The sequence below is a fragment of the Narcine bancroftii genome, chromosome 1, assembly GCF_036971445.1.
Source record: "Narcine bancroftii isolate sNarBan1 chromosome 1, sNarBan1.hap1, whole genome shotgun sequence".
NCBI classification, from domain to species: Eukaryota; Metazoa; Chordata; class Chondrichthyes; order Torpediniformes; family Narcinidae; genus Narcine; species Narcine bancroftii.
The window spans coordinates 346,842,836-346,862,362 of NC_091469.1; the positions used below are offsets into that span (position 1 = coordinate 346,842,836).

At 42.7% G+C, this 19,527-nt stretch overlaps 1 protein-coding gene across 4 annotated transcripts in view; it reads right to left on the minus strand.

Moving 5' to 3' along the window:
* Positions 1-19,527, minus strand: part of LOC138749263 (cadherin-12-like) — a 352,525-nt gene that overhangs the window by 303,896 nt on the left and 29,102 nt on the right. For all 4 annotated transcript variants that reach the window (XM_069910439.1, XM_069910443.1, XM_069910449.1 and 1 more), the window contains exon 3: positions 6,842-7,136. In XM_069910439.1, the coding sequence (XP_069766540.1) occupies positions 6,842-7,136 (295 nt within the window). The remainder of the gene's footprint in view (positions 1-6,841; positions 7,137-19,527) is intronic.

Below are 19,527 nucleotides of genomic sequence, written 5' to 3' on the forward strand. Positions count from 1 at the left end.
TTTTGCCTTCTCCCATGCCCTGCCAGGCACTCTTACTCTGAGATCACTTGAATCTATGCTGCTGCTTCCAGCGAGGTTGCTGTTTAAGAGCCGGTGCTTTAGTGTCTGATCAAAACATCAGCCAGTTAATTTGTGCTACGTGTATTATTCATGGCTTTAGTTATCTTTACTGGATGTAGCCATGCTAAAGACTTATGTGGCTCACAATCCCTTTCTGAAACCAAATATTGTTCCTGCAGTGACTTGGATACTTCTGTGGCACTCCCCTGCAGCACTAATTTTTTATGAGTTTCTACACATGGTATAATTCCTAGCTGCTCTCTCCATTCCAGCAGTCAGCTACAAACTTAACGCCAGTGTGATATTTATTGTGTAACTAAAAAGCACATCTCGTTCCATGACATGCCAAATTCAGAGCTGAAATAGTTTTTATGCTGTGAATTTACAACCGGTGAAATTGGATTGAGTCAGACCTTGCTTGGGGCAGTTAGAGCCAGCTGAGAAAGACAAGACTTGTATCAGTCTAAAATAAATTGAAGCTAGGCCTGAGAGATCAAAGGGTAGAGTTAACCTATTGTGCCACCCAATCACTCTGCACCCACAATTTATAATGGGGTCTCCCAATTACTTTACAATCAATTCATTCATTAGATCTATTCATTCAGATTATAAATTCTCATCTCAGAAGCCAGTAACAATGCATCTTGATGGTGATTACTCAAAATCTAGAATTCTAAAAAATGTAAAATTGTGTCTGCAGTTTCTGGTGTTAAACAGACATTGTAATGTCAGTGACTGTACTATTGATGTTAAGTTCCAGTGAAAAAAAACAATGAAACAAATACTAGAATATGAATACAGATGTTGGCAGGTATGATCTAATCTAATGGTTCTCAACCTTTTTTCTTTCCACTCACATACCACTTTAAGTATTCCCTCTGTGATTAGTAAGAGATTGCTTAAGGTGGTATGTGGGTGGAAAGAAAATATTTGAAAAAAAAAACACTGTTTTATTCGTACCTAATTAACTCCAAAGGAAATGGGCCAATGGCAATTTTTTTCCAAACAAAATATCTCAGTAACAATTGGGTCTAGAGCAATGATTCTCAACCTTCCCTTCCCACTCACATACCACCTTATGCAATCCCTTACTAATCACAGAGCACCAATGGCATAGGGATTACTTAAGGTAGAGTGTAAGTGGAAACAAAAAAGGTTGAGAACCACTGATCTAATACATTTTGTGTTCAGAACCATTAATAAATTATTGTTGTACAACACTATTGAGAGAAAGAAAAACAACTCCCCATTCAGTTGAAAACATGAGATAGAGTAAAAAACAAACAAGGAATCTTCTGACTTTCTTCCCTATTGTGTGTGTGTGTGTGTATATACATAAGGTTTCATCAGAAACAAATAACATATTTTGTGTAATAAAAACAGAAACTGCTGGAAACACACAGTAAGTCAAGTAGCATCAGTGAAAAATAAAGGTGAATTAACATTCCAGATTACAGACTGAAGAAACATTTTTTTTTATGTTACTGAGGGGAAATGCATTGATCGCTCACTTCTCCAAATCTGTTTTAATTGACATGCAGATTTGGTATGAATGGCAATCAATATACTTCTACTAGTTTAACAGATAGAGAACATTTACTTTCTGCTGTCTGTTAATTTAAGCTATTTTACTGCATCTTACATTAACATGCCACACTCAAAAGACAGAACAGCCGATGCTAGATTACTTTGGGAGCTATTGATCCTTGCACTATTTTACTCCTTTTATTACTTTGAAGATCTAGGCCAAGAAATTGACAACAGAGACAATACTGATGGAACAAAAAGGACATTTTGAGGCGGCGTACTCTCTCATGGCAAACCAGCCCCGTGTATAATGTCACGTGACGGGGCAGCCATGGTAAAATGGCACTGTCAGGGTTTCTCCATGCCTCAAGTCTCCTACCCAGCATGTGCCTGGGCAGCGATTATGATGTCACAATGCACGAGGTGACTGAGTGCATGCTGCCCTTAAAAGGGCATGTGCTGAATTTGAATTCAAGAAACTGTTCCTTGGCACTTTTGGATTCTACCCTCAGCAGCGTGCCTCCAGGTTCCTGCACCTCAATGGGCTTGGGGACTGCAAACCATCGGCCCTAATGCTGGCACTGACGGAGGATCACAAACCTTGTTTCCTATTCCGTCAGATCTTTCACAAGCAGATGCCGGGGACATCCAACTACTCCTGGCGGATTAGGACTTCACGGATCAACGGCGAGTCACAGCCCAAGCGGACACCCTCTGGCACACCAAGAGGGAGAATGAAGCAGCCCTCAGTCAGGTTGCACAACCAAGAGCCAGCCGGCCGCAACACTCCCCCAAGCACAAGCCAGAGGAGCACCATTCCACCTGGTGCTTTTACCATCAGAGCTGGGGAATGCAAGCTCGTAAGTGCCGATAACCGTGTGACTACCAGGGGAAACAACCCGGCCAGTCACCATTGATGGCTGCGATGGCTGGACACATGGACAGACTCCTTCACTTTTTTGGTCCCACCCTGCGGGCAGCCAACGGTTCCACCATCAAGACCTTCGGTACCCACAGGGTGCACATCCAGATCGGGAAAGAGAAATTCTGCTGGAAATTCGTGTTAGCCTCAGTGGGTATTGCGCTGTTAGGGGCCGACTCCCTGAGAGCACACGTACTGGTTGACATGAAGTGCAAGAGGCTGGTCAATGCTTGCACCTTCCGTTTGGTGCGCCTGGACGCCATGAACGCCTGGAGGCCTGAGATCACCGCCATCGCCACTTCCAGGGATGAATATTCGAGCATACTCTATGAGTTCCCCACCAAACTTCAACCATGATTCAGTGCCACTATATCCCCATGCAAGGCCGCCCGCTGCACGCCAAGCCCAGATGACTTCCACCTGAGAAACTGCAGCTGATAAAGGAGGAGTTTTCCCAGCTGCAGGAGTTGGGAATCGTCCACAGCTTGGACTGCACCTGGGCATCCCCTCTCAACATGGTCCCCAAATCTTCCAGGTGCTGGAGACCCTGCGGCAATTACCAGTGTTTGAATGATGCGACCACACTGGACAGGTACTCGGTTCCACACATTCAAGAGTTCTCGGCCAATCTCCATGGCACGCAAGTCTTCTCCAACGTCGATCTGGTGCGGGGGTATCATCAGATCCCGGTCCACCCCGAGAACCTCGGCAAGACTGGGATCATCACCCTCTTTGGCCTCTTTGAATTAATGCATATGCCTTTCAGCCTCAAGAACGCGGCCCAGACTTTTCTGCGCCTCATGGATGCAGTGGGTAGGAACTTGGAATTTGTGTTGATCTACCTGGATGATATTCTTATCGCCAGTCACAACTATGTAGAGCACAAGGCCCAACTCCATACCAGGTTTGTCCGACTGGTGGAGTTTGGCCTCAAGGTCAATGTGGCCAAGTGTCATTTCAGCAAGTAGACGCTGCAGTTCCTGGGGCACGCCATATCAGCAGCATGTGCTGCCTCGGTGCCAGAGAAGGTCGCGGCCGTCCAGTGATTCCCCAAGCCAACCACCCTCAAAGGTGAATTTTTATCATCGGTTCATCCCCGGCGCCGCCCTCACCATGTGACCACTGTTCGTGTTGATCATCACTAAGGAGAAAGTCCTGACCTGGTCAGAGGAGGCAGAGATTGCTTTTTCCATAGCAAAGAGGCCCTCGCCAATGCAACTCTGTTGGTGCACCCATGCCCGGAGGCACACATGGTGCTCTCGGTGGATGCCTCAGCTATGGTGGTAGGGGATGTACTCGAGCAGTGGCTCAATGGACAGTGGTGCCCACTGGCCTTCTTTAGCAAACAGATGCGCCCACCAAAGCTCAAGTACAGCACTTTTGTCCGGGAGCGCCTGGCACTGTACCTGGCCATCCAGCACTTCCGATACTTTCTGGAGGGCACTTTCTGTGTTCATGGACCACAAGTCCCTCACACAGGCACTCGTGATGGCCAAAGATCCGTGGTCGGCTCGCTAGCAACACCACCTCTCCTACGTGTTGTAGTTCACCACCAACATCCAGCACAGGGCAGACAAAGACAACATCGTAGCAGATGTGCTCTCTCGATCAATGCTCTTGCACCCGGCCTTGACTACAAACAATTGGCACAGGCCCAGAAGCTGGATACAGAGACGCAGGCTCTTTGGACCGCCATCTCTGGCCTTGAGCTCCAGTACATTCAGTTGCCCAACAGCCTGGACACGCTGCTCTGCGACGTCTCCACTGGCTTGCCGCACCTGGTAGTCCCACCGCAGTGGAGGTCAGGGTTTTCAGCTTAGTTCGTGACCTAGCCCACCCCTCTGTGAAGACTTCGGTGCGAATGGTGGCAGAGAGGTTTGTGTGGCATGGGCTCAAAAAGGAGGTGGCCGAGATGGCGAGGAACTGCACCAAGTGCCAGGCCTCCAAGGTACTCCGGCATACACAGGCCCCAATCCAGCAATTCGATCTGGCGGTGCGGAGATTTCAGCACATCCACATTGACTTCATAGGCCCCATGCCAGTGTCCAGAGAAGCGCGCTACCTTCTCACAATAGTCAATCAGACCATGAGATGGCTGGAGGCAGTTCCCATCAAAGAGGCTTCTGCAAAGACATGCGCCAGGAACCTAGTCAGTCATTGGATTGCTAGGTCCGGAGTCCCGGTGCACATCACCAGTGACAGAGGCGCCCAGTTCACCTCCGCGCTCTGGGTCAGCTGGCAAACCTCCTGGGGGTTAAGCTTCACCACACCACAGCCTACCACCTGCAAGCAAATGGTTTGGTGGAGAGGTTTCATCATCATATGAAATCCACCCTCATGGCTCACCTCACTGGCCCAAGCTGGGCAGATGAATTGCCCTGGGTCTTCCTCGGGATCAGAACAGCACCCAAGGAGGACCTACAGGCGTCTTCTGCAGAACTGGTCTATGGCACGCTGCTCTCGCTGCCCAGAGCGTTCTTTGGCTCAGAGCCCAACATCATGTCTGAGCACGCAAACCTTTTGGCAAATCTCCGTACGAAACTATTCTCACTAGCCCCCTCACCTCCCTCACATCATGGTGTCCAGTCAACAGATCGTCCCAAAGAGCTGGACTTCGCAGAATTCATATTTGTTTGGCGCGGCCCACATACGGCACCTTTACAATGCCTGTACAAAGGTCAATACAAGGTCCTCCAGCAGTCTGGCAGGACTTTCACTTTGGACATAGGAGGTAAAGATGAACTTTTCACCGTGGATCATTTGAAGATGGTGTACTTAGACCTATCATGGCCGGTGTAGATAGCCATGCCCAAATGCTGGGGCTGCCCACCCAAGCGGTGGGACGCTTGGCCGGTTCTGGGGGGGGGTTGTGTGGTGGCGCACTCTCTCATGGCGAACCGGCCCCATGTGTAACGCCTCATGGAAAGGCAGCCATGGGAAGATGGTGCTGTCAGGATTTCTCCCTGCCTCAAGTCTCCAGCTCAGCGCACGCCTGGGACAGCGATTATGATGTCACAATGCACGAGGTGACTGAGCTCATGCTGCCCTTAAAGGGGCACGTGCTGAATTTGAATAAAAACAGTCATTAATTACTTTCAATGTGGTGGCTGAGTCTTTATTGGCTGTGTCCAGCTCTCCAGTTTATTGTAAAAAAGATGGAGTTTTACCTTGCCTTATAACTACATAGTCTTTAAGGAGAAATAGAGTTGTAGTGAAAACAATTCAAAGAAAATTCATTGGGTCAATTCCTGAAATTGAGGAATTGTCTTATGGGGGAAATTAAGTTGGTTATGGAAATACTTGTTGGAGTTTTGGAAAATGGGAGGTACACTTTTTGAAGGATGTAAGAATTTGAATGGGGTTAGCATTTTAGAGAATATTTTCATTCAAGGAGATATCCTTAACTAGTAGTCATGGTTTCAGAATCAGAGATTATGTATTTAAGATGGAGGATGATATTCTCAATTTACAAAGTCATGATTGTTATATAGAGAATTTAGGTTAAAAAGACTTAAGTTAAAATGTGATGATTAATCATAAACAGGGAAGCCAGAACGGACAGAGAGTTTACTAGCAGCCAAGGACAAAAGGATCTGCTGAATATGTTTTTTTAAACCTATCTTTTCATGGTCATAGTGAGAGACATGCAGGAGACAAAGGATTGATAAGAAGTGTGAGAAACAGAATTTAGTGTATGTAGAGTTCACAGCATACGTAACGAACGTGATAATTAATAATGCAGTTATACTTAGAATGCTTTTGTAATACTAACCAATTAAAACAGTATTAATAAGAAGGGGAAGGGCAAATAATAAGGGTATAAAAGTCAATGCACTGTATGTATCGGGGCTTAACTGGTGAGAAACCAGTTGAGTCCAACTCTGCAGACTTGTAAATAAAGCTTGTCGTGTCATCAGTTTTAAAGAGACTCATGTGTGAGAAGTTTTATTTCTGACAATTATTCTTTTGAATTGTTTATCCCAGAGAATTCTTGAGCATTACATATATTCAAGGGTAACACATATTTTTTGGTCCAGTGGGGAACAGGCAGTAAAGTGAAATTGAGGTCAAATTAATTTGGCATGGTCTTATTCATTATTACAGTGAACTTGAAAGGTTGCACAGACTATGTCTTTTTTATTTCCTGTTTTCTTTTGGGTGAAATATTTTCTTTCAGGAATGAAATTTGATCCAGTATTTTCAAATTTTCAGGTCGCCTTCCAACTGAGAGATGTATCTTTGGAGGAAATGCATCATGGAATGAAGGAATAGACATTTGCAAATTAAAACAATATGTTAATTTGATACCTATAATCATTCTCTTATTCTTACCAGCTGGAGACATTTCCGGGACTTTAGCAATATAAGGTCCATCCAGAAACCTTGGCTCATTGTCATTAATATCTTGCACTTTGATAATAAATTCAGATTCGGGTTCCACAGGTCTTCTGGTTTCCGTATCCACAGCCTGTGCACGTAGAACATAGAAAGACTTTTCTTCACGATCCAGACTCTTTATTGCATGAATGTCTCCTGTTATCTCATCAATGGTGAAAATCGAACCAGCTCCTTGGCCTAAGAGAGTGTATGTAACAGAGCCATCCCCATTGTCCAGGTCGGAGTGTAGCTGGGACAACACACAGAAACCAAAGGTTATTAAAATGGAACTGGTATAGATGAAAACAGATGAATGTAGATCTTGTCTGGAAACTCAATCTTCAAATTCTGAGAGGAATGTCAATACTTGATATGTTCTGAATCAAGCAAAACAAGCTCAAATGAAAAGATAGATTCAAAATATTAGGATACCAAAGTGAGTTAAAATCATTCTTTGTATTATGTTCGAGCAAGATCTCGAAGAGAAGCTGTGACAGCTGCCATACAACCTTTTGCATTTCAAAATAATTGGTTCTCGGAAGAGTGTGACTGTCAAACTGTTGGTATAAGATTAGTCAAAGTCAGATTTAACTCTGCTTTTGTTCAAACATATAACCAGTAAATAGATTAAATTGGCATAATGAAGACCAACCAGCAGAAAATTCTATTCCATAGCCAGGAGTTGCCTGCGAGGTGAAATTTAAGTGTGAAATAGTCTTTTTGGCAGCTTGCAGTTATTCCATTAATAGTTCAGCTATGCTACTGAATGCTATGGTGACTAAAGTTATCTTTTATTACTGTTCGTTCAGAAGATATCTCTCGGCACAATGAGAAAGGAACAACCTGTAGGAGAAATCAAAATCTTGTCACAGAATTTATCTAATTTTCTATCCATTAATTTGTCCATTATGAGTAGCATTCATCTGTGTTCACCACCCAGATGACTTTTTATGCTCACAGACAAATAAGGATTAAGGTGTTAACAAAACTGAAAGTTTTCAATTACACCATAGAATACCAATGTGCAAATTGTCAACATGCTTATTAAATATTTCCATTGATTAATTCAATAAAAGTGACTTAATTTGCAATATCTTTTGTAAATTTCTAAGACCTTAGAAAATACTTAAATAGGTTGAGAAAAAAAATATTTTCTCCTTATAATATGTGACTTCAATCACTTAACTCTTGGTAAGATGTTTAGTTGGAGTGTTATTTGGAAATGTGAAGAAACTGTTCAAAGGTCAGGGCAGAAGAACAAGAGCATGGAATTATCCATTGCAACTATGACCATCACTTCATGCTGCAACAAGGGAGAGGATAATTTTACCTCTTATGACACTACAGAGTTCATCATTGCCAAGTAACTACCTTTCTTGATTATATTTCCATTAAAATCTCAGGTAATCCATGGCATTCTCAGGATTGCTGCCTATGCCATGCACCAGAAAGGGTGGGAACAAGAAGATGAAGGAGATTAATACATGGCTGAAGAGTTGGGGTTCAGAGAAGGGGTTCAGATTTCAGAATCTCTGAGGAAGGTCAGACCGCTACAAAAAGGACGGGCTGCACCTGAACTGAACTGGAGGGGGGTTCAGAGCAGGGGTTCCGATTTCAGAATCTCTGAGGAAGGTCAGAGCGCTACAAAAAGGATGGGCTGCACCTGAACTGGAGGGGGGGGGGGGGGTCCACTATCCTAGCAGGCAAGGTTTGCTAGAGCTATTAGGAAGGGTTTAAACTAGTTTATCAGGGAATCAGAATGTAAGTGCTTAGATTAGCCAGAGTGTTAGGGTTGAGAAAGAGGAAAATAGAAAAAAAGTCAAAAATAATGTGCAGCAAAAATAACAAAAAGGACAGGCAGGTGAAAAGACAGGACAATATGCTACACAGCAGATATACATCAAAATTGGTAACAGATAACGGTCTAAGGGTACTATACTTACATGCACGGAGCATTAGAAATACAGTATATGATCTTGTTGTACAGCTACAGATTAAAGATATGACATTATGGGCATCACTGAGACATGGCTTAATGATGGATGCAATTGGGAGCTGAAAAGGGTACACAGTATATAGGAAAGATAGGCAGATAGGTAGAGGGGGTGGCATTGGCCCTGATGGTAAGCAATGCTGTTAAATCATTAGAGAGAAAGGACACAGGGTCAGAAGTGGTAGAATCCTTATGGGTTGAGTTAAGAAATAGTAAGGGTAAAAGGGCCCTAATAGCAGGCCCCCAAACAGCAACAGGGACGTGGACTACGAGTTACAGCTGGAAATAGAAAAAGTGTGTTAGAAGGAAAACTGTTAAAATAATTATTGGGGACTTTAACATGAAAGGGGATTGGGAAAGTCAAGAAGGTAATGGATCTCAGGAGAGAGAGAGTTTGTAGAATGTCTGCAGGATAGCTTTTTGGAACAGCTTGTTGATAAGACATCCAGGGGATCGGGTGTTTTGGATTGGGTGATGTGTAATGATCCTGAGTTGATTAGGGAGTTAAAGGTAATGGAACCCATAGGAAGTAGTGATCAGTTCAGTTTCAAATTTGTAAAGGAAAAGCTGATATCAGGAGTGTCAATATTTCAGTGGAACAAAGGAAATGACGGTGGTATGAGAGACGAACTGGTCCAAGTTGACTGGAAAAGTAAGCTTGATGGAGGGATGGCAGAGCAAAATTGGATGATATTTCTATAAGGAATAAATAAAGTGCAGGATAGATATATTCCAAAAAGAAAGAAAATAATGAATGGAAAAATGGCACAAATGTGGATAACAAGAGAGGTTAAGGCTAAAATAAAAGCAAAAGGGAGAGCATACAAGGAAACAAAAATTAGTGGAAAAACAGAGAATTGGGAAACTTTTTAAAAACTTACAGAAAGAGACAAAGAAAATCATTAGGAAAGAAAAGATGAATTATAAAAGGATACTAATAGTTTTTTTAATATATAAAGAGTAAAAGAGAAACACAGGTAGTTTTAAGACCACTTGAAAATGATGCCATAGAAATATAATGGGTAGCAAAGAGATGAAAGAGGAACTAAATGAATGTTTTGCATCAGTCCTCACTGAGGAAGACAATAGCTATACACCTGATAGTCAGGGGTCTCAGGGGAAAGAATTAAATACAGTCAGATTACTAGAGACAGTGTTTACTAAACTGAATGGATTAATGATAGATAAGTCTCTCAGACTGGATGAGGTGCATCAACACCTTCTTAAAGAAGTGACTTTGGAGACTGTAGAGCCATTTGAAATGATTTTCCAGAAATCAATAGACTCTGGCATGTTTCTGGAGGATTGGAAGGTCACAAATGTTGTTCCACTGTTTAAGAAAGGAGGGAGGCAGTAAAAAGGAAATTTCAGGCCTTTCAGTCTGATGTGGGTACTTTGAAAGTTATTGGCGTCAATCCTCAAGGACAAAGTTATGAAATACCTCGAGGTGCATTACATAATAGGCCCAAGCCAGCATGATTTTATGAAGGGAAGGCCTTACTTGACCAACCTATTTTTTTGAGGAAATCTCAGGTAGGATGGCCCAAATGGCCTCATCTGCACCAGGTGTACTGAGATGCAGTTACTAAGGGAGCGAATTAGGGATATGGAGTTGCAGATTTATGACCTGCGGCTTGTAAGGGAGTCTGAGGAGTAAATTGACTCAACTTTCAGGGAGATAAATACTGCAGAACCCATGTCAGGTAAGTGGGAAACCGTCAGGGGGGAAAGAAAAAAGCGAGAAAAACGGAGAGCACACCAGTGACTATCCCACTCAGCAACAGTTATGTTGTGTTGGATTCTGTTGAGGGAAATGACCGGACAGAAGATGGCCACGGGCACCAGGTCAATGGCAATGAGCCTGGCAGAGTAGTGCAAAAGAAAAGTAAAAGGAGAAATGCAGTAGTTATTGGGGACTCCATTGTCAGGGGTACAGACAGGAGGTTCTGTGAGCCAGATAAGTATACCCGCATGGTGTGCTGCCTCCAAAATATTCTGGGTCCAAAATATTCTGAGAGGAGAGGGAGAGCAGCCTGATGTCTTGGTACATGTGGGTACAAAGACATTGACAAGAAAAGTGAGGAGGTAATGAAAAGGGAGTACAGTGAGCTGGGACGAAAGCTGAAAGACAGGAACGCTAGGGTGGTGATCTCGGGATTACTACCTGTTCCAAATGCAAGTGATGAAAAGAATGTAAGGATAAGGAAAATGAATGTGTGGCTGAGGTGCTGGTGTAGAAGGCAAGGATTTGGCTTCTTGGATCATTGGGATCTCTTTTGGGGAAGGCATGATCTTTACAACAGGGACGGGTTGCACCTAAATCCAAAAGGTGTCAACATTTTGGCAAGTATGTTTGGTACAGCAGTGGGGCAGGGTTTAAACTAATTTTGCAGTGGAATGGGAACCAGAGTGATAGGGAAAAGGGTAGGGAAGATAAAGTAATGGCCAGGAAAAGTAAAATAGGAAAAGTAATGTTGGGAGGAGAAAGTAAATAATCAGATGGTGCAGTGAGTTTTCGGGTCAATCATTGTCTTAAGAAAATTACAAAGAAAAATAGTGGGCAGAAAAATCAAAAGAAAAGGTTACAGTGGTCACTAGATATTAAAAGGACAAAGAGCATAAGGGCACTTTATCTGAATGCCTGCAGTATTAGAAATAAGGTTAGTGAACTTGAGGCGCAAATCGGTACCCATGCCTATGATTTGGTAGCCATCATGGAAACATAGCTACAAGGTGACCCTAAATGGGAATTAAACTTTCAAGGGTATCAGATGGTGCAAAGAGATAGACAGGATGGTAAGGGAGGTGGAGTTGCACTCTTAATAAAAGATGAGCTCCAGGCAGTAGTGAGGAATGATATAAGATCTAAAGAGCATAATGTTGAGTCCATTTGGGTAGAGATAAAGAATAACAAAGGGAAAAAAATTATTGGTGGGTGTTATCTATCACCCACCAAATAACAATAGTTTAGTGGCACAGGAAATAAATAGAGATTGAAGTGATGCATATAATAATGATACGGCAGTAGTCATGGGGGAACTTTAACTTCCACATAGATTGGGAAAATCAAGTTGGTCGTGGGAGTCTGGAAGAGGACTTCATAGAATGCATCCGCGATAGCTTTCTTGAGCAGCATGTTAAGGAACCCACAAGAGAAAATGCTCTCCTGGATCTAGTGTTGTGCAATGACATAGGTAGAGTAAATGATGTAATAGTCAGAGACCATCTTGGAAATAGCGATCATAGTATGATTGAATTTCTCATTCAGATGGAAGGGGAAATAGTTAGATCTAAAACTAATATATTATGCTTAAACAGGGATGACTACCATAGGATGAGGGAGGAATTGGGCAGAGTGGACTGGGAGCACAGGTTAATTGATGAAACAGTTGAGGAACAGTGGAAAATTTTCGAAGAAATATTTTGTAATGCTCAACAAAAATATATTCTGGTCAGAAAAAAGGGCAGCAAGGGAGGGAAAAATCAACGGTGGTTAACAAAGGAAATAAAGGAGAGTATAAAATTGAAGGCGCAGGTGTACAAAGCTGCAAAGAGCAGTGGGAAACTGGAAGATTGGGAAAACTTTAAGGGACAACAAGGGGTTACAAAGCGGGTAATAAGAAATGGGAAAAAGGATTATCAAAGTAAATTGGCACAAAATATAAAAACAGAGAGTAAAAAATTTTATAAATATATAAAATGGAAAAGGGTGGCTAGAGTTAACATAGGACCCTTGGAGGATGAGAAAGGAAAACTGGTGGCAAAAAATGAGGAAATTGTCGAAGCATAATATTTTGTGTCAGTCTTCATGGTGGAAGACACGTCCAGCATGCCCAAGTGCGGAGTTAAGGATGCGAATGTTGGGGAGGGCCTTGATAAAATAGTTGTTACAAAGGAAGTAGTGATGGAGAAACTAATGGGACTGAAGCCAGACAAATCACCTTGTCCTGATGATATGCATCCAAGGGTTCTGAAGGAAATGGCAGAAGTTATAGTTGATTCATTGGTGGTCATATACCAAAATTCCTTGGATTCTGAGCAGGTCCCGGCAGATTGGAAGACAGCAAATGTCACACCACTTTTTAAGAAGGGATGTAGTGTAAGGTAAAACATCATGAGATGGGAATGTGTAGGGAGTTACCCTGTACAGGGCAGTAACAAGAAGGGGAGGTGTCCTTGTACTCCTGTTAGGTAAAACATCATGAGATGGGAATGTACAGGGCTGTAACAAGATGTGAATGCATCCTTGTACTTACAAGATAAGAGAGACATTGATGGATTGAGAGGCAGGAAGCTAGCAGGGAAAGGATAGCAACAGTTTTAGTCATTGGACAAGTAATGATATGATGATGTTCTAAGCACATATCCAAGGGTATAAAAAATCACCATTTTGCTGATAACGGCAGAATGCATTCTCCGACTAACATGTTTAGTCGCAAGTGTTACAATCCGGTAATAAAGAACAAAGAATCCTGATTTCGACTCAGCCTGGTGTTTGTCTTACTCATTCATGAACAAAGCAGACCTAACAGTAGGCAGAAGACTGGAAATTATCGGCCAATTAGTTTGACGTCTGTAGTTGGAAAAATGCTTGAAGCCGTCATTAAAGATGAAATAGTGAAACTTTTGGAATGTAAGGGTTCAATCAGGCAGACACAGCATGGTTTTAGAAAGGGAAGATCTTGTTTGACAAACTTGTTAGGATTCTTTGAGGATATAATGGGTGTGGTGGATAGAAGGGAACAGGTTGATGTTGTATATTTGGATTTCCAGAAAGCGTTTGATAAGGTGCCGCACAAGAGACTTATCAGTAAGTTACAGGAAAGTGGAGTCCGGGGAAGTATATTGGCCTGGATTGAAAATTGGTTGTCGGACAGGAGGCAGAGAGTCGGGATAAGTGGGAATTTTTCAGGTTGGCAGAGAGTGGTAAGTGGAGTGCTGTAGGGGTCAGTGTTAGACCCACAACTGTTCATCATTTACATTGATGACTTGGAGGAGGGGACAAAATGTGGTGTAGCCAAGTTTGCAGATGACACCAAATTGACTGGAAGAGCAAATTGTAATGAGGATGTGGAGAGTCTGCAGAGGGATATAGTTAAGCTGGATGAGTGGGCAAAGGTCTGGCAGATGGAGTACAGTGTTAGTAAGTGTGAGGTTATCCACTATGGCAAGAAAAATAAAAGAGCTGAATATTATTTAAAGGGTGAAAAACTACAGCATGCTGTGGTGCAGAGGGACTTGGGTGTGCTTGTGCATGAATCGCAAAAAGTTAGGTTGCAGGTGCAACAGGTTATTAAGAAGGCAAATGGAATGTTGGCCTTCATCGCTAGAGGAATTGAATTCAGGAGTAGGGAGGTTATGCTGCAACTATATAAGGTACTGGTGAGACCGCACCTGGAGTACTGTGTCCAGTTCTGGTCTCCAGATTTGAGGAAAGATATACTGGCTTTGGAGATGGTCCAGAGGAGGTTTACTAGGTTGATCCCTGGGATGAAGTGGTTTACATATGATGAAAGATTAAATCATTTAGGATTGTATTCGCTCGAGTTCAGAAGAATGAGAGGAGATCTTATAGAAACATATAGGATTATGAAGGGTATGGTTAGGATAGATGTAGGAAGGTTTTTTGAGCTGGCCGGGGAAACTAAAACGAGAGGACACAGTCTCAAGATTTGGGGGAGTAGATTTAGGACAGAGATGAGGAAAAATAATTTTTCCCAGAGAGTAGTGAATGTTTGGAATTCTCTTACCAGGGAAGTGGTTGAGGCTGCCTCATTAAACATATTTAAAATTCAGTTAGATAAATTTTTACATGATAGAGGAATTAGGGGATATGGGGAGAAGGCAGGTAGGTGGAGTTAGGTCATAAATTAGATCAGCCATGATTGTATTGAATGGCGGAGCAGGCTCGATGGGCCATTTTTGGCCTACTCCTGTTCCTACTTCATATGTTCCTATGTTCCTAGGATGGACAAGGGAGAGGCTGTGGATGTTGTGTATTTGGATTTTCTAAAATCCTTTGATGAAGTGTTGCATGAGAGTCTGCTTAAAAAGATGAGACCCCATGGAATTACAGGAAAGATATTAGATTGGGTGGAGCATAGGCAGAAAGAAAAGGGTGGAAATAAAGGGATCCTGTTTTGGTTTATTGCCATTTACTTGTGGTGTTCTGCAGGGGTTGGTGTTGGGGCCACTTCTTTTTACAATGTATATTGATGATTTAGATTATGGAATTAATGGTTTTATGGCTAAGTTTGCTGATGACACCAATAGGTGGTGGAGTAGGAAGTGTTAAATAAACTTCAAAATTTTAGACAGACTTGGCGGCTTAGGAGAGTGGGCAAATAAATGGCAGATGAGATATAATGTTGAGAAATGTATGGTTGTACACTTTGGAAGAAATAAGCAGGCAGATTATTATTTGGATGGGGAGAAAATTCATAATTTGGAAGTGCAAAGGGACTTGGGGGTCCTTGTGCAGGATAACCTAAAGGTTAACCATCAGGTAGAATTGGCAGTAAAGAAAGCAAATGCTATGTTGTCATTTCAAGAGGAAGAGTGTATAAGAGTGAAGGGGTGTTGATGAGGTTCTATGGGGCACTGATGAGACCTCATTTGGAGTACTGTGTGCAGTTTTGGGCCCCTTTCTTAGAAAGAATGTAATAATGTTGGAGAGAGTACAGAGAAGATTTGCCAGGATGATTCCTGGAATGCAGGGGCTAACAAATGAGGAATGTTTATCTGCTCTTGGACTGTATTCATTGGAGTATAGTAAAATGAGAGGGGATCTCACAGAAATATTTTGAATGCTGAAGGAATTGGACAGAGACAAAGTGAATAAGATGGTTCCCTTGATGGGCGAATCCAGAACAAGAGGCCACAGTTAAAAGGTACCCATTTAAAACAGAGATGAGGACAAATTTCTTTTGCCAGAGAGTTGTGGATTTGTGGAATTCATTGCCACATCCAGCTGCGGAGGCCCAATCATTGGGGGAGTTTAAGGAGGAGATTGATAGGTATCTAATTAGTCAGGGTATCAAGGGATATGGGGAAAAGGCCAGAATTTGGAACTAGATGTGAGATCAGTTTAGCTCAAGTTGGAGTCGCAGAGAAGACTTGATGGGCCGAATAGCTTACATCTGTTCTTTAATTTGTGATCTTGTAAAAATCCAGAGAAATTTTAAAAAAAAATCTGCTCTCACTGCATTAAATGCTTTATGCCTGATTTAATTAATCTGGTTAATGAAAATATAATTTCTCATGAAAGATAATAAACCTGAAACATAAACATTATTTCTCTCTTTACAGATCCTGCCAGACCTGCATTTTTTTTATTAGTGCTTTGTTTATGGTTAACTGGCAATCTTGATTATGTGATGATTTTCAGAAATATCTACATCTGGCAGGTTCCATTCTATACTGACTTCATTCACCAAGCCCTTATCAAATGAACTCAGCAAGGAAAATAAATAATAATTAGTTTGAATGATAATCTTCAGTCTAGGCTAAATGTCACTCTGTATCTTTCTCAATGTGTTGACTTCTTAATGTTTTGAAATCTTATTCCTTCTACATTCTGAATTTAAAAAAAACCATCCATGCAGTTCTCTTCCTGTAATGAACCTCTCATCAGAATAAGGCAATACAAAACTCCCATAATTTATTTTGGCACAAAACTGAAAACAGCTCAAAACACTCACAATTGTTTTTGCCTTGCAGAATCACACTGGACAATGAAGGTTTTTCTTCCTGAATACTTTGGGGCATATTTTATGGATTTTGGCCAGCTGATCACAAAAAAAAGTTTCCACCACATACTGTTTTTTTTAAGATATAACCTGTTTTTTTTGTGATTTCCTGTCATTTGTTTTAAACATGCTTCAAGCATACAAACCCACGAAGTGCAGCCTTTCCATTAAAAATTCATTTTTCTGCTTTGGCACTTGGATTTCTTCCTTGCTGATTTAAAAAAAAGATCATTTAAACATTTTTAACCAAACAAGGAGTCAATTAAAGAGTTAAAAATAGATATAAAAGTGTATCCAATATTCACTTCATGCAGGTATTAACCCAACCCCCCCAACCCCCACCCCTCCAAAAAGACCCTATAGAAAAAAAAACAAATGAATAAATGAATGTAGAGAAAAGCAAGAGAAGGATAAGACAGTAAAGAAAAAGAGAAAACAGATTGGATTGCTGAAAAGTGACACACACTCCATGGATCACAAATTTATATTCTATTTAATTTTCTTTGGAGAAGATTAACGCTGGTCTCTAGGGTTGGGAAGAGCACATCTAAAAGTTTATGCCTGAATTCTGTTAATATGGTTGCCAAATTTGTAAAAAAATGTCATACTTATTTCTTAAGTTGTAGGTAATCTTCTCCAGGGGAATACAAATATGTATCTCTGGGCTCCAACATACCATACCTAGATGTAAATCAGACTTCCATGCAACAGCTATACATTTTCTGGCCACTGCCAGTGGAATTTGGGGAAATTTGTTTTGATAGTTGAACAGTTTCAATTTGGGTCTTATCCCTGTAATGTTTCCTAATAAAAAAAAATTCTGGATTTTGTGGAAATTGAATTCCTGTAATCTGTGCTAAAAAATTCTAAAAGCTGCCCAAAAAGATTTTACTTTAGAACATAACCAGTTGAATGTGAAAAAAAAAGTTCCTACCTCCTCACCACATCTAAAACATCAATCTGAAAGGTTTGAATTTAATGTTTAATTTCTGTGGTGCAAGATTTAATTGATGCAAAAAATTCTATTGCACTAATCTACAACTTATGCCATACTATTGTGACACAGTGTCATATTGGTCCAAGATTCTGAGTATATTTGACAATGCACTAGAGCAGGGGTGTCAAACTCAAATTCACGGAGGGCCAAAATTAAAAACTTGGAATAAGTCGAGGGCCGAACTAAATATTTATTGAAAATTTTCAACAACATCTGCATGTTTTCTCTTCTTTCAACATATGTAATGTTAAACTTTTTCTTATTAAAATAAATGTTTAATAATAATTTTGGATAAACTCTTTCCAGAAGCATTAACAAATGAGAAATAAAATATTCAATAAATAATATTTCTCTATAGAGGATTTGTCAAATATTGCTAGTGTGCTGTCGAATAGTAAAATCTGAGGGCTATTGAGAATGTGGAAGAATAACATGATTCCTGAAACAATCAAATGGGTGACTGATTGTGGGCATGAACTCTAGCAGGGTTATTTGCCATGCCCTTTTTCCATTGGTACAGATATCCTTTGATTTACCCACTTTTCAAGTTTTATGCCTAATGAGCTTGTATCCAGGTGCAGGACCATTTTTTACCAGGAATATATTTATCACTGTGACATGATACTATTGGAAGATCGTTTTATCCTGAGATTAAAGTTCATAATACTTACTCAGGCTGGTGTGCGGGAGGGCGGGGTTTGCGGGCGATCGGGTTGGACAACGACAGTGCAGGGGCATCGGCTCTCGCTGCAGGGAGGCATCTTGGCAGATCAGCGGCCCCGTCACCGTGAGTCGCAGGTCAGCCTGCGGCAGGGAGGGGGAGTGGGCAATGGTCCTGGCGAGGTCAGGCCCCCCCTGAGTTTCTGCCGGACCCCCCTTGACCTGCTGAGTTTCTCCCGGAACCCCCTTGACTTGCTGAGTTTCTCCCGGACCTCCCTTGACCTGCTGAGTTTCTCCCAGACCTCCCTTGACCTGCTGAGTTTCTCCCGGACCCCCCTTGACCTGCTGAGTTTCTCCTGGACTCCCTCCCCTTGACCTTCTGAGTTTCTCTCGGACCCCTCCCCCTTGACCTGCTGAGTTTCTCTTGGACCCCCCTTTGAGCTGATGAGTTTCTCCCGGATCCCCCTTTGACCTGCTAAGTTTCTCCCGGATCCCCCTTTGACCTGTTGAGTTTCTCCTGGACCCCCTTTGACCTGCTGAGTTTCTCCTGGACCTCCCTTGACCTGCTGAGTTTCTCCCGGACCCCCCTTGACCTGCTGAGTTTCTCCCGGACCTCCCTTGACCTGCTGAGTTTCTCCCGGACCCCCCTTGACCTGCTGAGTTTCTCCCGGACCCCCTTTTCTTTCCGTGCCGGTGTCCCAGGAACTTTCCAAGGCAGTCTCCGCACTCAGGACCGCGCTGGGATCCCAGTCAGCGGTGGAGGAGCAGGTGAGCGCGGCTAACCCCGATCCAGCCCATGCCACTCCCGAGATTGGCGGGGGGTTCCACCCTACCTGCCCGACCAGCTTCGCTCTCCACGTGTACTCCGGGCACCCGCCGTTGGTCCGGTGGGAAGGCGCAGGGCGACCGGCGGCCGGCACCCCCATCGCCTGGCGGGGAGCCCCAATCTTCCCTCCGGCGTCCCGACTCCATCTGCAGCTCCAAGAAACGCTGTGCCACTGGGGTTCCGGGCACTAGGAAGTGGCCTTGGCTTCCCGTGACACCGGCCAGGCTGCGCTGCGGTGGCGGGGGTGGGCGGGGGGACACGACAGTGTGTTTATAAAACCACCCACCACTACTTTTCAAGGACCAGGATTTTTCTCTCTCTCTCTCACCCTGGGACACAGCGGTTACTGTGCATGCGCTATACTGGCGCGCCGGCCAGCGGGCCACCTCTAATACATTTTTGATATGATCTTGCGGG